Genomic DNA, 21707 nt, shown 5'->3' on the forward strand with positions numbered 1-21707 from the left:
CATCTATCTGCCCCCTCCCTGCTTGGCTCACGACAACACCCCACAAGACCAAACCCTCCTGTTCTCAACCAGTGGTGGGGGAGAAAGACAGCCCGTCCTCCTTCGTCTGAGCTCCTGATCATATGTTTAATTAGGGTTAAAAATGTATTTAAAAATTGAAATGGGGCTGGATACAGAGAACTGGCGGTGGATCGGCCCAATTTGGACCCCCCGGATTGGAGCCATGGGTCAGATGGGGGGGCTGTGCACAGCCATATATAGCTTTTTTGTGATAGTACTCACCGGTACAGAGGACTGTCATCTCTCTTTTTTTTGTTGCCATTGGCAGCCATCGTGTGCTGACACCTGCAGCAGTTTTATCAAGGTAGGAGTACCAACATCTTATTTTGTTTCTAAAAAATAAAAGGTGTGTGTGTATTTGATTGGTGAATTGTCTTGTGGGAACCCTCATTGTGTTTAGAATTGTGTCATTGGAATTGTATCAGGCCACACTAAGTCTGCTCAGAGGATTCTAGGTACTAGCATGTGCTAGTGATATCATAGGTGTGCACTAGGTGTGGCCTGCAAAAAGAAGATCAGGACTCCTTACCACCTATAGTCACTTGTATGAATCATTGTCTAGCAGAACAAATCAGACTCTGGAATAATGAACAGGGCTCCCAATGGGTATCCAGAAAAATAAACTGGTAAGTCTGAATTGTTTGCAGACCCAAATGCATGAAATGCATAAGCCATCCACACCTGAGCATCTTTTTTTTAAAAAAAGCATACAGTAAATATGTGCAGACATGCACCGTGGACTTTAGGAAAGCAGATTAGAACTACTGGGTGTAATCCCTTGTGTAGAAATACTGAGGGAGAAGGAGATTCAAGACAGGTGGCAGTTTCTTAAAAGAGATATTGAAAGCACAGTTGCAGCATATTTCAATGAGCAATAAAAATAGGGCAGAGCTAAAGAGGCTGGAGTGGGTGCATAAGGGGTTCTCCATTGTGCTCTGACTTAAAAGGGGCTTGTATAGGAAATGGAAGGAGGGCCAAACCACCAAGGATAAGTACAAATGATTAGCTAAAGCTTGTAGGAGAGAGTGTCAAGGGGCCTAAGATTCAGAATGAGCAAAGGCTCATGAGAGATGTTAGCAAACTGCCCCCCTCCCTTTATGTTTGGAGCAAGCCTGAAAACAAAGAAGCGGTAGGTCCATTGTGTGGAAAAAATGGAGTACTTTGCCTCCATCTTCTCCCCCAAGGGAAGCTGCTCAGCTTGGCAAAAATAGATCAAATGAGGAAGAGAAGTAGTTGTAGCCCAAGAGAGGTGGTATAGGGTCAACTTTTATTTGTGAACCACCCAGGGAGCTTCTTGTTAATGGGCAGTATAGAAATGTTGTATAAACAAAAAAACCTCTATCTCCTTTTTTAATAGACTTACTAGCCTAGTAGATCAAGGGAAAGCTGTGGGTGCAGTATATTTTGATTTCAGCAAAACTTTAAAAAAGGTCCCCCATAATGATCTTTTTGGCAAGCTGGTAAAATGTTAGATGAAGATACTGTTAGGTGGATTTGTGGCTGGTTCATGGACTGTAAGAGCACTCATCAGAGGTTTCCTGTCAACCTGAAGAGATGTGTTCGATGGTTCTGTCCTGGGCCTCCTGTTATTTAATATCCGTATAAATGACCTGGAGTAGAAGGAGTAAAACACTAAACATATTTGCAGATGATCTCAAACTGGGTGAGGGAACTAATACCTTAGAACAGTGGTTCCAACCTTTATGAGTATGGGACCCCCTTCATAAGCTCAAAATAGTTTGTGACCCCCCATGCTAATTGTAATTTTAGTCTCTGTTAATTGAAAAAATGGTGTGTGGCAAAATCATATCTCCAAATATCACTTTCTATTCAAAGCTTTCTGAAGACAGGGAGGTATTGCTTTCTTTTCTTAATACAGAGAATCAAATTGATATCCCCCCCCCCAGTCTGAAGATACACAGTCCTGTCTCGCAACACCAGTGGGTTACTGTGTTGGAATGAGAACCAGGTTCAGGTCCCCACCCAATCATGAAGCCTACCGTGGACCAAACGCAATCTCTCGGCCTGACCTATCTCACAGGGTCTGTGTAAGGATAAAATGGAAAGGGGGGGAACCATGTGCACCTACTTGAGCAACTTGGAGGGAGGGTAGGATATAAATGCAATAATAATTAAAGAAATAAATACATTTCTGCTGCAGTACCAGGATCCCAGCCTCAGTCAACCTGCTGAGCTTTTTAATCATCATCATCACCAAGAAGCAGCAGTGTGGTAGTGGTGGGGATGCTAAATTGTGAAGACAAATGGATGGATAGATTGAGGAGGGGGGCTAGTACTTGCAGGCCTTGGGATGATCATCAGAACTGATCACTTGGTTAGCATGCACCTGGGGAATGAGAGTGGAACGGAAAACAGATCAGCATATGCACATACATAAACACACCTGCCCTCCTGCAAGCATCTGCAGGCATGCATGCATTTGGGCACATGGGACGGGTGAAGCTCTCAACTCCTGTAGCATCTTGGAGAGAGATTGGGGGGGGAGAGTGTAGGTGGAAGAAAGGGGGACACTGGCACACACACTTATCCTCAGAGATGGGGGGCAAGCAAGTCCTGAGCTTCCTAACTGCTCCTTGGCTGTCCTCGGTGCACCTGAAAGACTGCCACTTCAGCAAAAGTCCTCCCCCTCTTGTTTGGACCAAGGGGGAGGTGTCACCTGCAGTGGCAGTGGGGAGCAGACAGCGTCCAGGGAGGAAAGACTTTTAATCAATCAATCCAATCAGTCAATCAATCAATCAATCAATCAATTCTTTACTGTTTGCGGCCCCCTTGGCGGTCACAGCCCCCAGGTTGGGAACCACTGCCTTAGAAGATGGAAATGGGATCCAAGATGATCTTGAAAGGATGGAAAACTGGACCAAAACTAACTAGAAGGAATTTCAACCAAGATAAGTGGAATGTTCTGCATTTAGGTAGTAAAATCAGATGCAGCCATACAGTTTGGGTGATAACCTGGCCTGACAACTGTACATGTAAAAAGGACCTTGGGGTTTTAGTAGACCACAAGGTAGACATGAGTCAGCAGTGCGATGTGGCAGGTAAAAAAGCTAATGCAATTCTAGTCTGCTTCAAGAGTCCAGTCTTGAGGAGTAATGATGCCACTCTGATTTGCTTTGGTCAGACCTCACCTAGAGTACTGTGTCCAGTTCTGGGCACCACAGTTTAAGAAAGATATTGAAAATCTGGAACATATCCAAAGGATGGTGACAAAGGTGGTGAGGGACCTGGAGATCAAGTCCTTTGAGGAAACCTTGAAGGAGTTTGATAGGTTTAGTCTGTGGGAGTGGCAATTAAGAGGCAATATGATAGCCATCTTTAAATGTCTGATAATGGGGCAAATTTGCTTTCTGTTGCTCCAGAGAGTGGGACCCAAATCAATGGGTTCAAATTACAAGAAAGTGTATTTAGATTAAGTATTAGGAAGAACTTCCTGATAGTACAGGCTGGAGCAGATGGTGAGATGTTTTAAGGGGAGGTTGGATATCTATTTGTCAGGGGTGCTACAGTAGGGTATTTCCTTCAGCAGCAGAGCATTGGACTATATGACTTGTGAAGTTTCTTCCAACTATATGATTCTGTAATTCATAATCTTAAAAAACACAGTTCTAAAAAAAGAATTCTTTGAGCAGAGAAAGATGTCATCATTGTAAAAGGTAGCTGCTTTTCCCCCATTCCTTGTGCTTAAAATTCCAGGGTGCTGGAGAAGTGCGAATGACCACCTGTGCATTTGAACTTATCACACTTAACTTGTAAAGGCTGACTGGGATAAATTGTTCCTGCGTCTGAGAATCATGAATGCATCTTGCTGGAGAACTGGCTGCTGCTATATTTAAAGACCCTTCTCAAAACCCCATTATTTGAAAGAGTTTCTTCCAGCTATCCCTCAGTATGTGTTTATCATTAGGGGTAAGGTATAAAGTGGGTTACTATATTTACATCCCTAGATACTCTTGCCTAATGTAAAATTATTTCATCTGTTTCAGTTCAACTTCTGACCTGGTCATAGCCTTGCTACTACTGTAGTGGATGACATACACCTGCAAATCATTGAGGAAAAAGCTTAGTGTTGATTTCCGTAGATACCTCAGCAGGCTTTCCTGTGGTTGATAATGGCATTGTGTTAAGCTTCCCAGAGGATTTGGCAGGAGTAGAAGAAATAAAGGGTGGTTGTAATGGCCTGGTTGACTTGACTAGGCAACTGTTGATTTTTTGCAATAGATACATTTCTTTGGCATAGACAATTTTCTGCTGCTGTATTTTCCATCAGAAAAAAATCCATTTTTACAAATGCATTGTTTCATAAAATTAGTAACATAATGAATGACTACAATACAGGCCAAATTGGGCAAGTGGCATGAATACAAATCTAAAATAAAAGTAACTTTTTTCAGGTGACTCCCCAGAGGTACATATATTTAGTTGCATAGATCTTCAGGAATGCTAAAATAAATATGTTAACAGTTTTCAGTCCCCTTTTCTCCTTAAAATCTAAATAATGCAAGAAAATCCTATACTATTAAGTTATAATATCTTACTAATTTTCAAATAATTTCCCAATAAAGCTTTGAATTAGTTTGAACATAAATATTTAAACCATACTGTTTACACTGTGTTTCTCCTCTTTACTTAAAATCTTCAGTTCAACTAATTTTGACTATTTAAAAAACTTTTCAAATATTATTTCAGAAGGCTTCTAATATCCTAGGGTTTTTCCAGTTGGTCTTAAGGCTTTTATTATGTGATAGTAATTCAATGTTTTAAATGTGCATTTTAGATACAAACCTTACCGTTCGTGTTTATGGCTGAATAGATCTTAGTGGGTAACAGATAAGCAGATTAAAATGAGCTTTAAGAAAAGTGGTATAAAAATGCTTTCAATAAAGGCTTGCATCCGATGGTTGTGTGAACTCTCTCTGCCTTGTACAACATAGTCAGGAGGGCACCCAGCCCCCATGAGAATCTCTTTGTGGAGGTGCTGGGCTACGGGACGGGGGAGGAGAAGAGGGAGAAAGATCGATTGCACAAATTAACTTTTGCTTGTGCAATCACTGGTTACAACACAAACAAAAAAGGCACTGGATCACTGTAAACACAGGGTTTACAATACAATCAGTAGGCTTACGCCTGACTTTCATACACATGTTGGCTGCATATAAGTAGCACCTAGGATTGCATGCCTAAGCTTGAACATGTCCAGTCCTTACCCTCTCACCCACATACACTTTTTTGGGTGCACATCATGTATTACAGGCCTAATTGGTTTGAAAGTGTATAGGCTGTTTCAGCATTATATCTGATGTACAGTTCAAGGTGGTTTGGGCAGAGGCAAGTTGTATCAAAGAAAAAGTGGGTTTTCATGATCCCATAGTCTCATGTTGTGCTGAGAATTTCTCTTGTAAGACGTGTGTTAATACTGTTTCACTAAAACCTTCCTTAAACAAATATTTAAAGTCATGGGTAAACAGGAACTCTCATCAGTGTTGTCTTTCATCACATTAGCATTATATGAAATGGAGAAAATGTACACATAGCATTGTTATGTTAAATCCAAATATTGTAATGTATCAGTCTTGGTGTGTGTTCAGAATTTGAAGGTCTGGTTAAACAGTGTTTGACAGTTTCACTTTCTTTTGAAAAGAACATTTTCAGTCATGGCCAATTCTCTTTGTAATGTTATTTGCTTTATGTCTGCGAATTTAATATCACATTTGGTAAGTTATTTTATTTTTATGATGCTCCTGTAGTCTGGCTGTCATAGAAAATGAGTTTGTACACATGGTTGAAATGAAGAAACAGATCTTTCTTTCAGCAAACAATTACTTCAAAGTTTGAATCTAGTCAGGGGGGCGGAACACAGTATCAAGTAATTGGTCTATGTTTGAAACCTAACCAGGATGATTAAGTGTTTGTAAGTTATATACAAAACACTGTAAATTAACAGAGGCAGTAAATTAGAATTTGATAATTAAAAAAAGAAGACATGAAATTTAGCAAAACAAGTCAGAAATATAAAATTCTCTGAAATGCTCTTGTTGGCTTTTGTTCATTTCCCTTTATTCCAAGAATAGTTGTACTGGAAATGGGTACCTTAGCTCACTTTTCAGTGTTACTTTTAGATAAAGTTGTAATTCATGGTTAATATTAAATCATATCCTCTCCTTGTGTAGTGTTAAACAGTTAAATATATTGTGTGGAATGTCCACGATTCTTGTGAGTGTGTCAGGTCTTTCTGCATGCTGTCTCCTTGCTCCGAACTTAGTCTCCATTCTGTGTGACAGTGACAGTGTTATGGAATGCTTTAAAAGAAATGGGGGTGCCACAGCATCTGATTGTCCTGATGCACACCCTATACGCTCGACAAGAGGCTACTGTAAGGACAGAATATGGAGAAACCGATTGGTTCCCAATAGAAAAGGGTGTGCAATAGGGGTGTATTTTATCACCCTATTTGTTTGATCTGTATGCAGAACATATACGGAAAGCGAGATTGGACCAAGATGAAGGAGGTGTGAAAATTGGAGGGAGAAATATCAATAATTTAAGATATGCAGACGATACCATACTATTAGCTGAAACCAGTAATGATTTGAAAAGAATGCTGATGAAGGTTAAAAAGGAAAGCACAAAAGCAGGACTACAGCTCAACGTCAAAAAGACTAAAGCAATGACAACAGAAGATTTATGTAACTTTAAAGTTGACAATGAGGACATTGAACTTGTCAAGGATTATCAATACCTCGGCACAGTCATTAACCAAAATGGAGACAATAGTCAAGAAATCAGAAGACTGGGGAGGGCAGCTGTGAGAGAACTAGAAAAGGTCCTCAAATGCAAAGATGTATCACTGAACACCGAAGTCAGGATTATTCAGACCATGGTATTCCCGATTTCTATGTATGGATGTGAAAGTTGGACAGTGAAAAAAGCGGATAAGAGAAAAATCCACTCATTTTAAATGTGGTGTTGGAAGAGAGCTTTGCGCATACCATGGACTGCAAAAAAGACAAATACTTGGGTGTTAGAACAAATTAAACCAGAACTGTCACTAGAAGCTAAAATGATGAAACTGAGGTTATCATACTTTGTACGCATCATGAGAATACATGATTCACTAGAAAAGATGATAATGCTGGGGAAAACAGAAGGGAGTAGAAAAAGAGGAAGGCCAAACAAGCGATGGATTGATTCCATAAAGGAAGCCTCAGACCTGAACTTATGAGATCTGAACAGGGTGGTTTATAACAGATGCTCTTGGAGGTCGCTGATTCATAGGGTTGCCATATGTCGTAATAGACTTGAAAGCACATAACAACAACAAAAGTCCTGTTGGCAGCCTTTTCTCTTTTTAAGACTGTTTGAATTATTGGAAACAAGTCCCCAGTGGTGGAATTATCCTGTGTTTGCAATAAGATTTCTGGCCTAGCTGTCACCTTGGCATAAGCTTCGATATACCTACCAATCAACCAGGATGTATAGAAGGCAGTCATTACATCTGAGATAATACCTTTTGGTAGAAGCAAGCAGAAGGTAGAACCTCTTGCCTTCCCAGACTGAACAGGAAAAAGGGTTTTGGCAGAAATCTATGAAGGTCTACATATTTTTATTTAAATTTGGTTGCAATTCTATAGATGCTTACTTGATATTAAGTCCCATTGAACTCAGTGGGACTTCTGTGTAGACATGTATACAATTGCACTTTTAGTCTCCATATGTAATTTTGTAAGTGACTGGCAATGGGACACGGGGAAGGAAATTTTGAGGAACTGTCATATTGAGAAGAGCTTTGAAAGTGTGTGCAAAAGAAAGGGCACAATTGCTATCCTATAACAAAAACTGGTTGGCAGATCTGTTCTCATGGACAGTCCAAGCATAAACTCAGAAAGTGCTCTTCTGGTATAGTTTTCCCCAACCTGGTGCCCTCCAGGTGTTTCGGACTATAATTGCCACCAGGCCCAGCCAGCACAGTTTACAGAAGTGAAGTCTGCAGTGCACAAGGTTGGGAAAGTTCCTCTGTTACCTTGGGTTTCAGTTTTCCATCTCATAGGGCTTTGAATTTTGAGAAATAGAACAAATACCTTCAGTATCGATCATTTTTCCCCTACAGAGAACAGGATTACTGTCATCCCCTGGTAAGCAGCCAGGGCTGCTTTTTGGTTTTGCTGAAGAGGCCGTCTACTCCTCCCACACAGAGCTGCAAGGGAATAGCAAGGCATTATGAAACATATCTTCCATGTCCTCTGAAAGATTCTTCGAGTGACTTCAGAGGGAAGAGGGCAAACTCTTGAGGGGAGGGGGAAAGAGTTAACCCCTATCTGAGACCTGGCACTGTTGGTTGACTACCCACAGCCTTGAGATTTCTGAGGAGAAGCCAGGAGAGGGGGAGCTGTATGAAGGAAGAGCCCCTGGATTCCCACCCTAAGGGGCCAAATCTGGTTTTCCTCAGGTTTTCCCAAAAGTTATTATCATCACTTTGCCAGACTTTAAAGTAATTGTTAGAATGTTCAAATGTAGGAGAGAGGGACTTATATGCAAATTAGCTAACAACCACTTTGTTTTTGCAGATGGCATTATGGTACATTTTAACATCCCACAGGCAGAAGCTCATATAGTAGCCTCACTGTAGACAGCAATCATGCCAGCTTGATGGTAAAATATTTCATTAACACTCCTGCAACAAGTGGACAGTGATAGTTCTCAAGAAGGGCTTTGAAGTTTCAGTTGTGGTAGTTTTGCATTGTTACCAGTTTTCTGTTCACCAAGAGTGCCCAGTCTGTATCTTTGGGTGGAAGAACACTACAGCAGAACCAGAGATGTCCAAGACCATTGCTTAGGGCAATTTCTCTCGTAGCTCCATTACTGGCAGATTCTTTTATGGATGCAGTGCAATGTTGAGTGTGAGTCATTGCTTCCAATGCAGTGGAACACAGTGACCTATGGCTGAGAACCTGCGATTGAGGATCCAGGCTTTTGGTCACATTTGTCCAACTCTCCTCTGACAGGCAGTAAGCTCTTTTGTGAGTCCTATTGTATCTGTCCTAGCTGAAATGAAGGATAAGAAAAAAGCTTTTCCTTTAGTTAAGATGACAGAGCACAAGCCCAAATATCAGTAGTTCAAAGCAGTGGATTTGCAAGCCATGGAAATCCAAAGGGTTTGGAATTGCCCCAAATATACACTGGCAAGGGAAATGGTCTATCTATTTCCTCTGGGCCCAGTTTTTTCTAAGGGAGAGCAAAGAAATCATGTCGTACATGATGTCAGTTTCCCCTCTCCCCCATCTCCTCATTCACAAAGGGTCAACTCTAGCCAATGGACCAAATCCATATTGGATGCTTGAGTGCTGGCAAAAGTCAGAGAGGGGTACACTGTGGAGCTTCTCAACCCTGTTCCCTCAGGAACTAGACAACCATCAAAGGCTTCTAAAAGCCATATAGTATGTCATGGACATTCAAATCATAGAGTGATTTTTCCTTATCCTGCAGGAATCTGGGCCTACTCAGCTTGTTTTGCAGTTCCAAAAAAGAACAGGGAAGTTGCTGAAACACTTTGCATGAAAACTCTTCATTCTGTTGTGGCAATACCACATGCTGGAATTTTCTAGCACCATAGATCTTTCAGGAGCCTCTCTGGGGATTCCTGTATTACTAAGTCATTAGAGGTTCCTATGGTTCTTGTACAACTGGAGACATTTTCAATATTGAGCTTTTCTGTGCTGGCTGACAGTGGCTGCAAATGTATTTATAAAAACCTTGGTTTCTTTCCTTGTCTTTCTTGAGTTCAGTATGTATACTTGGCTAGACAGTATCCTTACCCTGTTACAATCCATTCAATGAGCCAGAGAAAATATTTATTTGATGATTGGGTGCTTGGAGGAGCCCAGTTTCATTATTAACATGGACAAGACTACTTTTCAACTGGTACAGTGCTTGAGCTACCATGTGTATGTCCTGGATGCATCTTGAGAGATTGGTTATTTCTCTCTGACAATTTAGTCACACAAAAGCCAGGATTCTCAGATCTCTCTTAAATGGAAATCACAGAACTATTTCCAGTGTTGTTTTCCTTTTTGTACATAACCTATGTTGTAGATGTGTGGGTGAAAACTCAGGTTATAAATTCTGAATTCTTTGTTTTTATCTCAGCTGCTGGGAACCTTGGTCTCCTGCCAGGATGTTGAGGCATGGTCAAGATTTCATGCTTGATCCCTGCAGAAGATGTTGCTTCCATTTCAGCTACAGTGCACCATGCAGAATCACTTTCAAACCCTTATTGTGGTGAAGATGCAGAGATTTGTGTATTGGCAACTGGCCTTGGACAGGCAGTTCTATGAAATGCATTTGAAGTATCCACAAAGAATTATTTTCTCCAGGGACATAAACCTCTTCAGTTGACCCTCCAAGAACTGTTGGGTCAGGTGTCTTGATCAGAAGTTAAGTCTCAAATTACCCTCTATTTGAGGTCAATCTGACTGGTGCTAATAGCCTTCAAACCAGGATATGGGACAGTCGCATGTTCAAACACATTAACACCACCTCAGGAAAAGCATGTTTAAACAGACAAGGCAAAACTTGTTCAACATTGCTTTGAATGGAAGCCAGAAAGCTACTATTTTGAGTGAAGAGTAAATTTCTTTTCATCAGAGTGGCTCATGTAACTGGGATTTCAAAAGTGAGAGCAGACTGGCTCAGCCTTCAGACAGTTCTACCATCCAAATGGGAATCCCATTTCCAGGTATTTCAGCAGCTACAAAAAAGTTCAGAGAATGGGTCCATTTCGCAACCCCTGAAAACTGCCTGTTGGATCGGTTTGTGTTATCTCACTGATGTGTTCTGACATGTTGGGACAGAAGCTCTCTGGCCAGCATGCTGGAATGTTTGCAGTATGTATTCTCCATTCTGCTACTCTGTCAGTTTCATCAGTTGATTCAAGAACAATGAGTGAAAGTTCCACGAGTGTCCTATTCTAATAAGGAAAGCATGTGTTTCTGTAATTGCTCATCCTAACCATTAGCAGACCCTGTCTTTTACTGAGCAGGCTGGACTTTATCAGAAGCTAATACTTTATATGCAAATAGACTTATTCCAACTATTAGCCTGGAGGCTGAACGGCATTAAGGATAATGGGCTACTTTTAATATCTTATCTCCTTTCTTCTGGGAGAGATTTTAGCAACAGAAGATGCAATACATGGAGAGCCCTCATCAGCTGGTGTGCCAGAATGAGTGTTCACCCCAACAAGGTAGAGATGAAGGAGTTTCTGAAGTTCTGCATAGTCTGCAGAAAAGGTCTCTCCCCTGAGATGAGTATTGTGTTTTCCAAAGAATCCCTCATCAGTCCATGAAATTCCTCAGTAGAATCTGAACTGGGTAATCAGGCTCTGATATGTTCTTTCTTTAAGCCTGATATTATTACATTTCAGAGGACCCCCACAGATGGGCACACTGTAAGCTAATGAGGAATCTTTGTCTCAGCCTTTGTCCTACAAGTCAGTTTGCTTTTTCACAATTCTTGGAAAATACTTTTGCCAAAAGTCTGCACTATTGTCTAAAGGTAAGGCATTGTGAGCAGTGGTCTCAGAGTCTGCCTTATGAGAACAGCTGACACACACACAAGAATGATGGCTCTTTTCTGGGATTTCATTTCATTCTCAGTGGCTCAGAAAATATCCAGAGTTACACAGTCCTGATGGCTTAAGAAAATCTCTGTTTCTGCCTAGAAAGTAGTGGGAAAGATGTCATCTCTTCATATTAATGCTCACTCTGTGGTAGGAGTGGCTACCTCTGTAGCAACTTAGGGTAGGTTTCTCTTGGAGAAGATTTGTAATTATGTAGTGTGGGCATCTCTTCACGCATGTGGGCTTTCCTCTGGATAGAGGGTTCTGTTTCCTGAAGTGTGACCATATGTAAATAACAGACATACATGCGGGAGAAAGCTAGATTTTAAAAGCATTATCCCAGATAAAGATACTGCCCTCTAACATTGCTAACTTACCATGATTTCCTGTTCTTCTGGGTCTACAAAAATGTTGTTGATCTGCCCATAATTTTGTGTTTCAAATGATCCACGCTCAGGCACACAGAGAGCCAGACAGGCCACACAGAATTTCCTGTCTTTACTACTTTTCTCTTCATAAACAGTGATACTGTTTACAGTGTTTTCCCTTTAGAAAGGAAAGGGGCTTCCCCTCTGCCCAGTTCCCACCCACCCAATCTCTTTCCCTTCTTCACTCCCCCATCCCTTCCTGCCCTCTTCCCCCCTCCCTGCCCTCCCCCTGGTCAATTTCACCTATCCTAGGCATGATTGCACAGGAGTAAATCCCACTGAACTCAAAAAAGCATGCAAATGATCTGTCCTGCTCTCCCTCCTTCCTCCCTCCTATCCCCTCCCTCTTATCCCTTGTTTCTCCCTTCCTTTGCCCCTACCCTCCTTCCCTCCCACTCCCCTTCTTCCCCCTCCTCCTCCCCTCCCCCCATGGTCAGTTTTATCTTTTCTAACCATGATTTCATGGGAGTCTATCCCATTGAACTCAATAAGCATGCAAATGATCAGATCTGCCTTTCCCCTCCTTCCACTCTCCTCTTTCTTCTTCCTCCCCTCCCCTCTTCCTTCTTCTTCCTCCTCCCCTGCCCACTCCAGCCCTCCCTCCCTTTTCTCCCCCCCCATGATCAGTTTTACCTATCCTAACCATGATTGTATGGGAGTAAATCCCACTGAACTCAATAAACATGCAAATGATTAAACCTGCCTTCCTCTTTCCCTCGTCCTCCTGACTGCTTCCATCACTCCCCTACCCCTGCCCTTCCTCCTCCTACCCCTGCCCTTTCTCCTCCTCCCCACTCCATCCCCTATGGTCAGTTTCACCTATCCTAAGCATGATTGCAGGGGAGTAAATCCCATTGAACTCAATAAGCATGCAAATGATCAATCCATTCTCAGAAACTAGCACAGGATCCCATTTCTTACCTCCCGGATTAAAAAGCAGAGAAATTCATTAATAGGCAAAAAACCCTTGCAGTTTAAGAATGTACCTATAGCCAACAGATATTTCTATCTAAAAAGCGGAGTAATTGGGTAGCTACAGTGAATGCACCAGGGAGCAGGAGACCTGACCTCTTCTCTGTGATATTGTACTGCCCTACAAATTGGTCAAAATGCAAACACAGTTTGGGTTGGTCTTTCACAGTCCAATCCACTTGCTGTGTAGCTTGGAAGAATTTGGTAACGTGCCTCTGAGCATATGGTGAGTTGTGGCAACACCTGGAATCAGCCCAAATAACAGAAACAAGATGTGCTGTGCTGATCCTGTTTTAGCAGGGAGGAAGCCACAATATTAAGACAGTTGATAGAGTTCAGATAGTCACTTTAAATAGGTTTGATTTACTTTGCAGTTTTAGTGACGTTTCCTATAGTAAATCCTTTTCTTTTGCTTCTGTTTCTGTGAATATGTGAAGTACAGCAACACTTTGCAACACTAAAAAAACTCCCAAAACAATTGTGGAATAATGGCACTGACTATTCTACAGAATAGTTTCCAATGGACATGAGGAATATCTCAGTATGCGTAAGATAAAACAGTGAGAGGTAAAATATATTCTAGCAAAATTCTAGGTGTGCTCTACGTTTTTAATTGACCATGCCCACCTTTCCTTAAGTGGAGTGGTTTAAGCATAGCAGGCTGAAAACATGCATCTTGGGCAGGCCAAGTTTGTTTTTTCGAACAGCTAGAGTTATTGTTTAAGTAGCAACATACTGTAAATCTGACTTAAAACTTCAGTTTCAGATTCAACTGTTAAAGCACTCAAAATAGAAATAGAACCTCCAAGTTGAATCACAAAAGGCTGTCTTCACCATCATATGACATTGACCAATAAAAAGGCTTTGAAATTAATAAAAATAATTTTGACCCAGATTTCTAGGATGAATAATGAGAGAATATAATTTTCTAGGTTAGATTCTCTGTAGAAACATTAGTAACACAGGAAAGAAGCAAAGTAAGAAGAACACCAACAAACATTCAAAATGTGATTCTCCGTCTTTGGAGATGGCAGGTGTTGTCACTACTCACCATATGCTTAGAGGCACATGCTACCAAATTCTTCCAAGCTACACAGCAAGTGGATTGGACTGTGAAAGACCAACCCAAATTGTGTTTGCATTTTGACAAATTTGTAGGGAAGTCCAATATCTCAGAGAGGAGGTCAGGTCTCCCGCTCCTCTGTTGCATTCACTATAGCTGCCCAATTTCCCTGCTTTTTAAAGTTCAATAGAAATATCTGTTGGCTATAGGTATGTTCTTAAACCGCAAGGGTTTTTTTTTTGCCTATTAGTGAATATTAATTCAACCCCTACCAATACAAAATAGGCAGGGCTGGTTCTAAAGGGCGGCCAGGTGGGGCACTGGCCCGAGGGCCCCTGGAGCTACAGGGTAACAGGGCGGTCCTCAGCAGGCCCTCCGCTCCCCTTCTGTGATCTGCAGCCCCCCATGCCCTTACTTACCTGTCTCCTGCCTTTTAGTATTGCCCTTAATGAAGATGGCGGCCGCAGTTTCCCTAAAGTACTGAAGCCCCTGCCGCCATCTTAGTTGATGACAGAGATGCGTGTGTGTAGTACGCACACGTGCCATCAACCAAGATGGCGGCGGAGGCTTCATCCCCTTAGGGAAACTGCGGCCGCCGTCTTGGTTAATGGCAATAGTAAAAGACAGGAGACAGGTAGGCGGGGACGCGTTTGTGCACACACATGCCAGGGCAAGTTGATGATGCCCAAGGGCCCCGGCATGCCTGGAGCTGGCCCTGCAAATAGGTGTCACTTAAACTGCTGGCATGATGGCATCCTCTATATAATTCCCCCACCCAGACATTGAAAACTAGCATGCTGAGGAGAAGGCAAGGCTTAGAACTCCCCTCCTTGACATTTAGCTTTATACGTGTAAGGCTTTTGTTTTTGCTTGTAGTTGCATTCAGGTAGGCAAAGAATATAGAAGCATGTTTAACAACATCTGTGAAAACTAGGTTGTAGACACTGCCTTCTATACAGTCTGAAGAATAATAATTCAAGTAAAAAGTTCTCTTTCCAACCACTATTTTGACATGGATGACAGTTCAGCAGTGCTTTTTCTGTACTTTCACTTTATTTTATTTATTTATTTATTTATTTGATTTGTATCCCACCCTTCCAGCAGGGAGGCAAATGTTTAATTGCCGAATATTGCATCAGAAAATACTGTTTCTGTTTGACCTAATTCTTTCTTTCAGCCATTTATTTGGTCTCTAAAGCCAGAAGAAATGTCATATTTGCAGTACTTTACTTCTGTAGAATATTATAATCATGCATAATGGCCATGATGCACCAAGTCCCTGGAGCACATGCTGTTGGCTTTTACTGTCTTTTTCCTCCAAAGGGTGTGTGTGTGTGTGTGTGTGTGTGTGTGTGTGTGAGAGAGAGAGAGAGAGAGAGAGAGAGAGAGAGAGAGAGAGAGAGATGGCCTGCTAGAATGGAAAGAACAGGAGAAATCTCATAGCTCTCATGACATAACTAGGGACTTACTGGATTATAAACAGTGTGTAGGAAGGCTTGGTTGTAACTTTACCAACCTTTCTATTATATTAAAAGAATCTGATAGTTTCTGGATAATATTCTTGGAAGGCAAGCTATTTGAAAACTATTAAAACCATTGAGTGGAATAAGGAGAGGACCAACCCTGGCTCACTTTGCTCAGGATTGTCTTTTAAGCTTTATTTTTTGTGAATTACGCATTAAAAAATCTCAGATATGCATATGTCAGTCTATTGTTTAGATTTAGGCCTGTGCTAGTACATTAACCACCTGAGGATAGGAATTCATATTTCTCTCTGTTTGTTTCATGTTCAGTGTTATCTTCTCTGGCGGGTTTGGAGTGAGTAGCACATTAATGCAACACATGAAATATCAATTAAAATACAAAATACTGTAGTGTGTGTACTAAAAAGTAAAATGTTCATGTCTGCTTAACACTGGTAATTGAAAATCAGCCCAGAGAAGTCTTATAAACGCTTTTGGCAGATGCTTAGGTTCAGGCTTTGGGCACGTTTCCAGAGGACGAGAGTTTCACAGTTGAGAAGAATCCACTGAGAGTGGTTCTCCGCTTGCCCTAGATTTTTGGTGTTGTTGCACAAAGATCGTGAAAAACCCTATTTTTTGCTGATCTTAAAGATTATTCTAAAAATCTTTAAACTAGATCTAGTTCATCAAAATGTGAGTTTAGGTTCCCAAGTTTAAACTAGAGTAATATCTTATGTGTTAATTCTTTTTTGTATTAACACTGAAGAGGGTCAATTGAATAATTGGGGTAGGAAGGGTAAAACTACATTGACACTTTAGCTGTTTGCTTGTACAGAGATGACTGAAGGATAAACCAAATATTAAAGACAGATTTATATCATTATCACATGGAATCTAGAACCTCAACGGTTTAGTTTCACAAATTTTACCATCTAATTTACAAAGTAGTGTATGTTAGTGTTAGGAAAAAATGCACTGTTAATTATTTTTTAAAGATGAAATTTGTAACTAACACTTTATTCTAAATCACATAAAACGATGTAAATTCCAACACTAGTTAAGCAGGATTTTAATTGTTCTAGTAATGAAGAGAAGTCTAAGTTAAGAAATTCATATTTTAAACTTAAGTAAATTATTTACTTATTGAATAAAGCACAAAATGTAGATAGGTCCCCAAGATAAGATAGTTCTATTTTTTTTTTAAGTGTAATCTTGTTGCATGTCTCTACATAAGCTATTCTGGCCACTCATCATAGTAACCAGCTGGGCCATTTCACCTGCTGGAGCCATTAAAGAGGACTCTCTCCCCCTAGATTAATCCCCTCCGACATTAGTTTTTAGCTATGACAACTGGAGCAGGCATTCAGAACTTGCAGGTGGCCAGTGTGACGCACATAATTGCCTACAATTTTAGGCAATGAATAAAAATGGTCTACATTACTTGTCAAAGGTTGTATATGCAGTGCCAAGTGAGATCTATGGGAAGCCTTTTAGGGTTTAAAGAACATTTAATAGCAAGGCTGCACAGTGCTTTTTTAATCATAATGCATTTGTAATATAGCACTTTGATCTTCTCCTTGTAGGAAATGGTATTACATTAGCCACTTTTAAAACATTTATGAGTGAAAATCAGTTATAAGAGAGTAAAAGTGATTATTCTTAGGCAGAACATGTTATATTTCATTAAAAGTTTTCAGCTTGCCCCTTTCTTGTTAAAATCTGTGGGGAGTCCTATTCCTGGAGGGTTATAAATCAGGATCTAAGGATTTAGAAGAGCTTTCTTCTTGTTTTCCTCCTGAAGCAGTTGCAAGATGGAGATATTAGTATACTAAATACTAAGGCTGTGTATTTGTGTTTAACCTATTTATTGACAAAGTAAACATGTGCTTTTGAGAAAATTTTGATGACTAGAAATTCATTTTAAATTCTTTAATTGAATATCATGCCATTGGTAAATTTCATGAAAATTCAGTATTTAAAGCATGACCATAAATTATTTCTGACAAAAATTGATACTAAAATGTACTACTTCTAGAAGAGCTTGGTTTGACCTTTCAGACCTAAGAGCCTTTTATTAACACCTGCCTGTAAGGCAACCCTTGCCACACGCAGCTTTCAGATTCAGAGCCACAAAACTGATGAGGAAAGGCTGGAAGGGTTCAGTTTGTGTCACTTGCTGTTTGCCGTTTCCATTTCACAGATGATTAATCTTTCTGTGAAGAAAGGCCAGAGAAACAAAGCACATTGGGCTCTTCCTGCAGTTACTCCTTCTGAATGCACACTAGCTTGCTAACTAAAAGGCCTTTAGATTTCCTGCAGGGAGAGATGTTCTGAAAGTGAATGCAGCTGGTTGGAGGTCATCAGTGCAAGGCTCTTGCCATTGTGTAATGGAAGCTTTGGCAGATTTCATTTTTGGAGGAAAGGAGAAGATGTTGACAAAAAAATTATGTAGAATATGGAGGCCTTTGGCCAGTTGAATTAATTTCTTGAATAGTGGATCATCAATAATCAGCTCAATTTCTTTTGCTATCAATGTTTTAAAAACATGCGCATTGCTTTTTACACATATTCCTTTGTCACAGTAGCACATTTCTCTTATATATGGTTTCTTCTATAGGATGCTTAATTACTGTGGCAATATGGAGATTTGGGCAGTAGTTTAATTCATACATAGAACTTTTCATTCAGCTTGAGAGAGGAAAATATCACTTATATTTTTCAGTGAAGTCCCTAAAAGGTTTATTTCTTGTTCATCAACTGTAGCCCTAACATGACTCCTGTTTCCCTTTCTCATTCATTATATATGAAATTTCAGTTACAAGGCACATAATATTTTGTTATCTAAAATGACTCCCTCATGATAAATAACTGGTAACTGTCTGGCATATAACTGAATATATTCTACTTTAATGTATTTTGTTTCTTTTTCATTCTGCACAGGACATAATGTGCAAAGTCAAAAGCTGGGTAATAGATGAAAAAAAGCCAGTCCGTTTCTATCATGATTGGAATGACAAAGAGGTAGGCTTATAACTCATCCACTGTCTAATGTCTTTAAGTAAAACAAATGCATATCTTTATATAAACCTTTTGGTTTATATCTAGTGAATTAATGTCAACGCAAATCATATGCATTCTTTTTAATAATTTACTTTTATACTTCAGATATTAAACAGATTTTTAAAAATTTTTCTCAACACTACAGTATAGGTTTCTTGTTAACGTAGCTTTTATTTTCTGACTTTTAGATTGATGTGCTGAACAAACACTTGTTTTTAACTTCAAAACCAATGATCTATTTGGTTAACCTCTCTGAAAAAGACTATATTAGAAAGAAAAACAAATGGTAAGTTTACTGAAGTTTATTTTGTAGAAAATTCATGATGCTTCTCAAAGGCACCTTAGTATTTGTCAAAATAGTGGTTCGTCATATTTTTGCACTAAGAGTAAATTTAAATGCTTTCATGTTAATATTGGCAATGTACCTATTACCTTGTCTTTTGGAATGCAGTAGAAATAAAAAAACTCTTGAAGATATACAAAAATCAAGTAGCATTTTCCCTCCTACCTTTTAGTTTATTTTGCAGTACAACACTGAAAGAAAAATAACCATAACAATGCACAAAGATTTGTAAGTTGTCAATAATATTTAAATTTAGAAATATCCTTTTTCATGCCAACCTCCTATTTATTGGATCCTTAAGGGAAAAATGATGCCTTAATATGGTTAGTAATATACTTAAAAGGAAATGGAGTACTCCATATGTATGCTGAGAATCATATGCCCCATGTAGCTCTTGGAAAATTCAAGCTGTTTACACAATTCAGCTTTGTGTGTCAATTTTTAAAACATAGAAGATGTAGTATCTCATACACATTATTTGTTATACACAGTTCAGAAACTATCTTACTATTGTCAATATGAATGCATATGCAATAACTGCAGAATAAGCTGTCTGTCAAATAGGCAGTGACCAGGATTCCAGAGAGTGGGGATACATTAGAAATCTAGTGATTGAAAATAATGCTGCATTAACTGCATTGTCATGAAAAAGCTTCAGATGAGATAAAACAGTTGTTTTGGGGAAGAGGTGCTTAAACTATTGTGTTTGAGATGATATAAAATTATAGAAATGTCACTGTGAAACACATTTAAGATTTAATTATTTTCTTATTACTTTGTAAAAGTATTCAGAGCACTGTATCAGAATTCTCCTAAAACATACCCTCTCACTTTCCCTGTACTTCATTAAGTATTTAGATACACATGGTTTCAATTTTCCATTAAAATTTCTCATTTCCATATGATATCAAAGAGTGAGAAGGCTTTAAACTGAAAAATAAACATTCATAGAGTGGAAGCCAAAGCAGTAATTAATGTCAGATGGTTAACTCCAATAAGTTATTAGAATAAATTCTGTGAAATTGTTTCAGCTAAAAACTGCCCTTTCCTAGTAGTATTGTGCATTTATATTTATTCTAAGGAGTATAATGTAACTTTTAAAACAGTCATTTTAAGGGCATTTTAAAACTTCTGGTTCAGCTTCTTTCTATATAATGGGTAATTTGAAATTACATCTAGCTTTCCAGAAACTTTGAAGACACAGTTGCTTGATTGCACAATGTTCTGGTCTGGAAGGCATTTTCAAGTTTCACACAGATGTAATGCAGCAAATCTTAGGATTCTGAATTAAGTGCTCTTGTAGCAGTTTCTCAAGTAACACAGTAAAAATATAAGCACCAAAGTTTATTTGAAAATGGGTAGGTTAGTTTCCTTACCTAAAATGGATAATCACACCTGTGTTAGGGTGATCACAGGTAGAGCTCACTGCCTTTAATTGTATAGTAAATACCATTTCTCAGACCTTAATGGTAGACAGACTATTGGGAGACGCCAGTCTGTGATTTAGCTGTTGCCAGACACCCTTTTTGTAAGATCAGTTGTGATGATGATGGAATGCAAAATGTAGCTTACGTATTACAGTTTTTAAATTTGTAAATATTTTGTTTATATTGTGAAATCATAGTAAAAATCCTACTGTGTTTATGCATAACTGATGGTTGAGGTTTAGTTTAAAAAAAAAATCCAGGTTTTGTGGATGTTAGTGTAATTGTAGCTGGAAGATCAAAGGCTAGGATAGCTGAATGATGTTCCAGAAGAGAATTTACCACATAGCCATTTTCAGTACAGTTTCTGCCGCCTGCTGTTCCTATTTTCCCTCAGGCTAGCCATTGACAACCCCCTGTGCATCCCTGCTCGTAAAAAATGATTGAGGAAGTATTTGTCATGTATTTATGAGTGGGAAACATTGTGCGATATGGAATAGAATCTACTGAAGTCAGAATGATGACCAGTTTTTCCTTCATCCTGGCAGAGTGGCTGGTCTTTAAATCCTCTTTTTATGCTGTATATCTTTTTCATTAAAGTGTAATGTAATTTTTATTATGAAGAGTGTAATGATGAGCCTTTCATTGTTTAGGGCAGTGTAAACAGATGCAGATGCTTAGAATATATTTTATTGGCAGATGTATTTTCATTTGCTTTTTGGTTCATGTTGTTAATCTGAACTACAGTTGGATGAGTTGCTCAGCTAGCACAGCATATTTCTTGATTTAATTTGGCAATGCTATAAGGTGGTTAATGTTAATTCAATAGGATACAGCAGTAAATATTTTCATAGTTTCTCTTTTATAATGTAGTAGTATTTACATTATCATCAAAGAGATGTTTTAAGGTTGTGGCAGAAGGAGAACTTGGAAAGCTAAAATGAGATCATTTTGATTTGCTATATGTCACCCTTTTTGAACAATTTATATTTTTAATTACTAGTAAAAACACACTAACATTTAAATAACATGTCATTTTTCAATCTTAGAGGAGAAAATAGTGTGAATGATAGGACTTTTGTGTACTAGAGTAGGTAGCTTATTGACCTTTTTGAAAGATATAAAAACTGGAATGACTCCAAGGAACTACTTATTGGTATTAACAATGTTAAATTAGTCATTCAGTTGATTTATGATTAAAACCTTGTCCCTGAGGAGAAGCTGACATGGCAGCTGTGTTAGTTGCACTTTTATTATGATCA

The 21707-nt window shown here is 39.3% G+C and overlaps 1 protein-coding gene across 4 annotated transcripts in view; it reads left to right on the forward strand.

Moving 5' to 3' along the window:
- OLA1 (Obg like ATPase 1) overlaps positions 1–21707 on the forward strand; it is a 164119-nt gene that overhangs the window by 77784 nt on the left and 64628 nt on the right. For all 4 annotated transcript variants that reach the window (XM_061608460.1, XM_061608458.1, XM_061608457.1 and 1 more), the window contains 2 exons: positions 18559–18639; positions 18867–18964. In XM_061608460.1, the coding sequence (XP_061464444.1) occupies positions 18559–18639; positions 18867–18964 (179 nt within the window). The remainder of the gene's footprint in view (positions 1–18558; positions 18640–18866; positions 18965–21707) is intronic.

This window comes from Rhineura floridana, chromosome 2 (assembly GCF_030035675.1).
Source record: "Rhineura floridana isolate rRhiFlo1 chromosome 2, rRhiFlo1.hap2, whole genome shotgun sequence".
Lineage (NCBI taxonomy): Eukaryota > Metazoa > Chordata > Lepidosauria > Squamata > Rhineuridae > Rhineura > Rhineura floridana.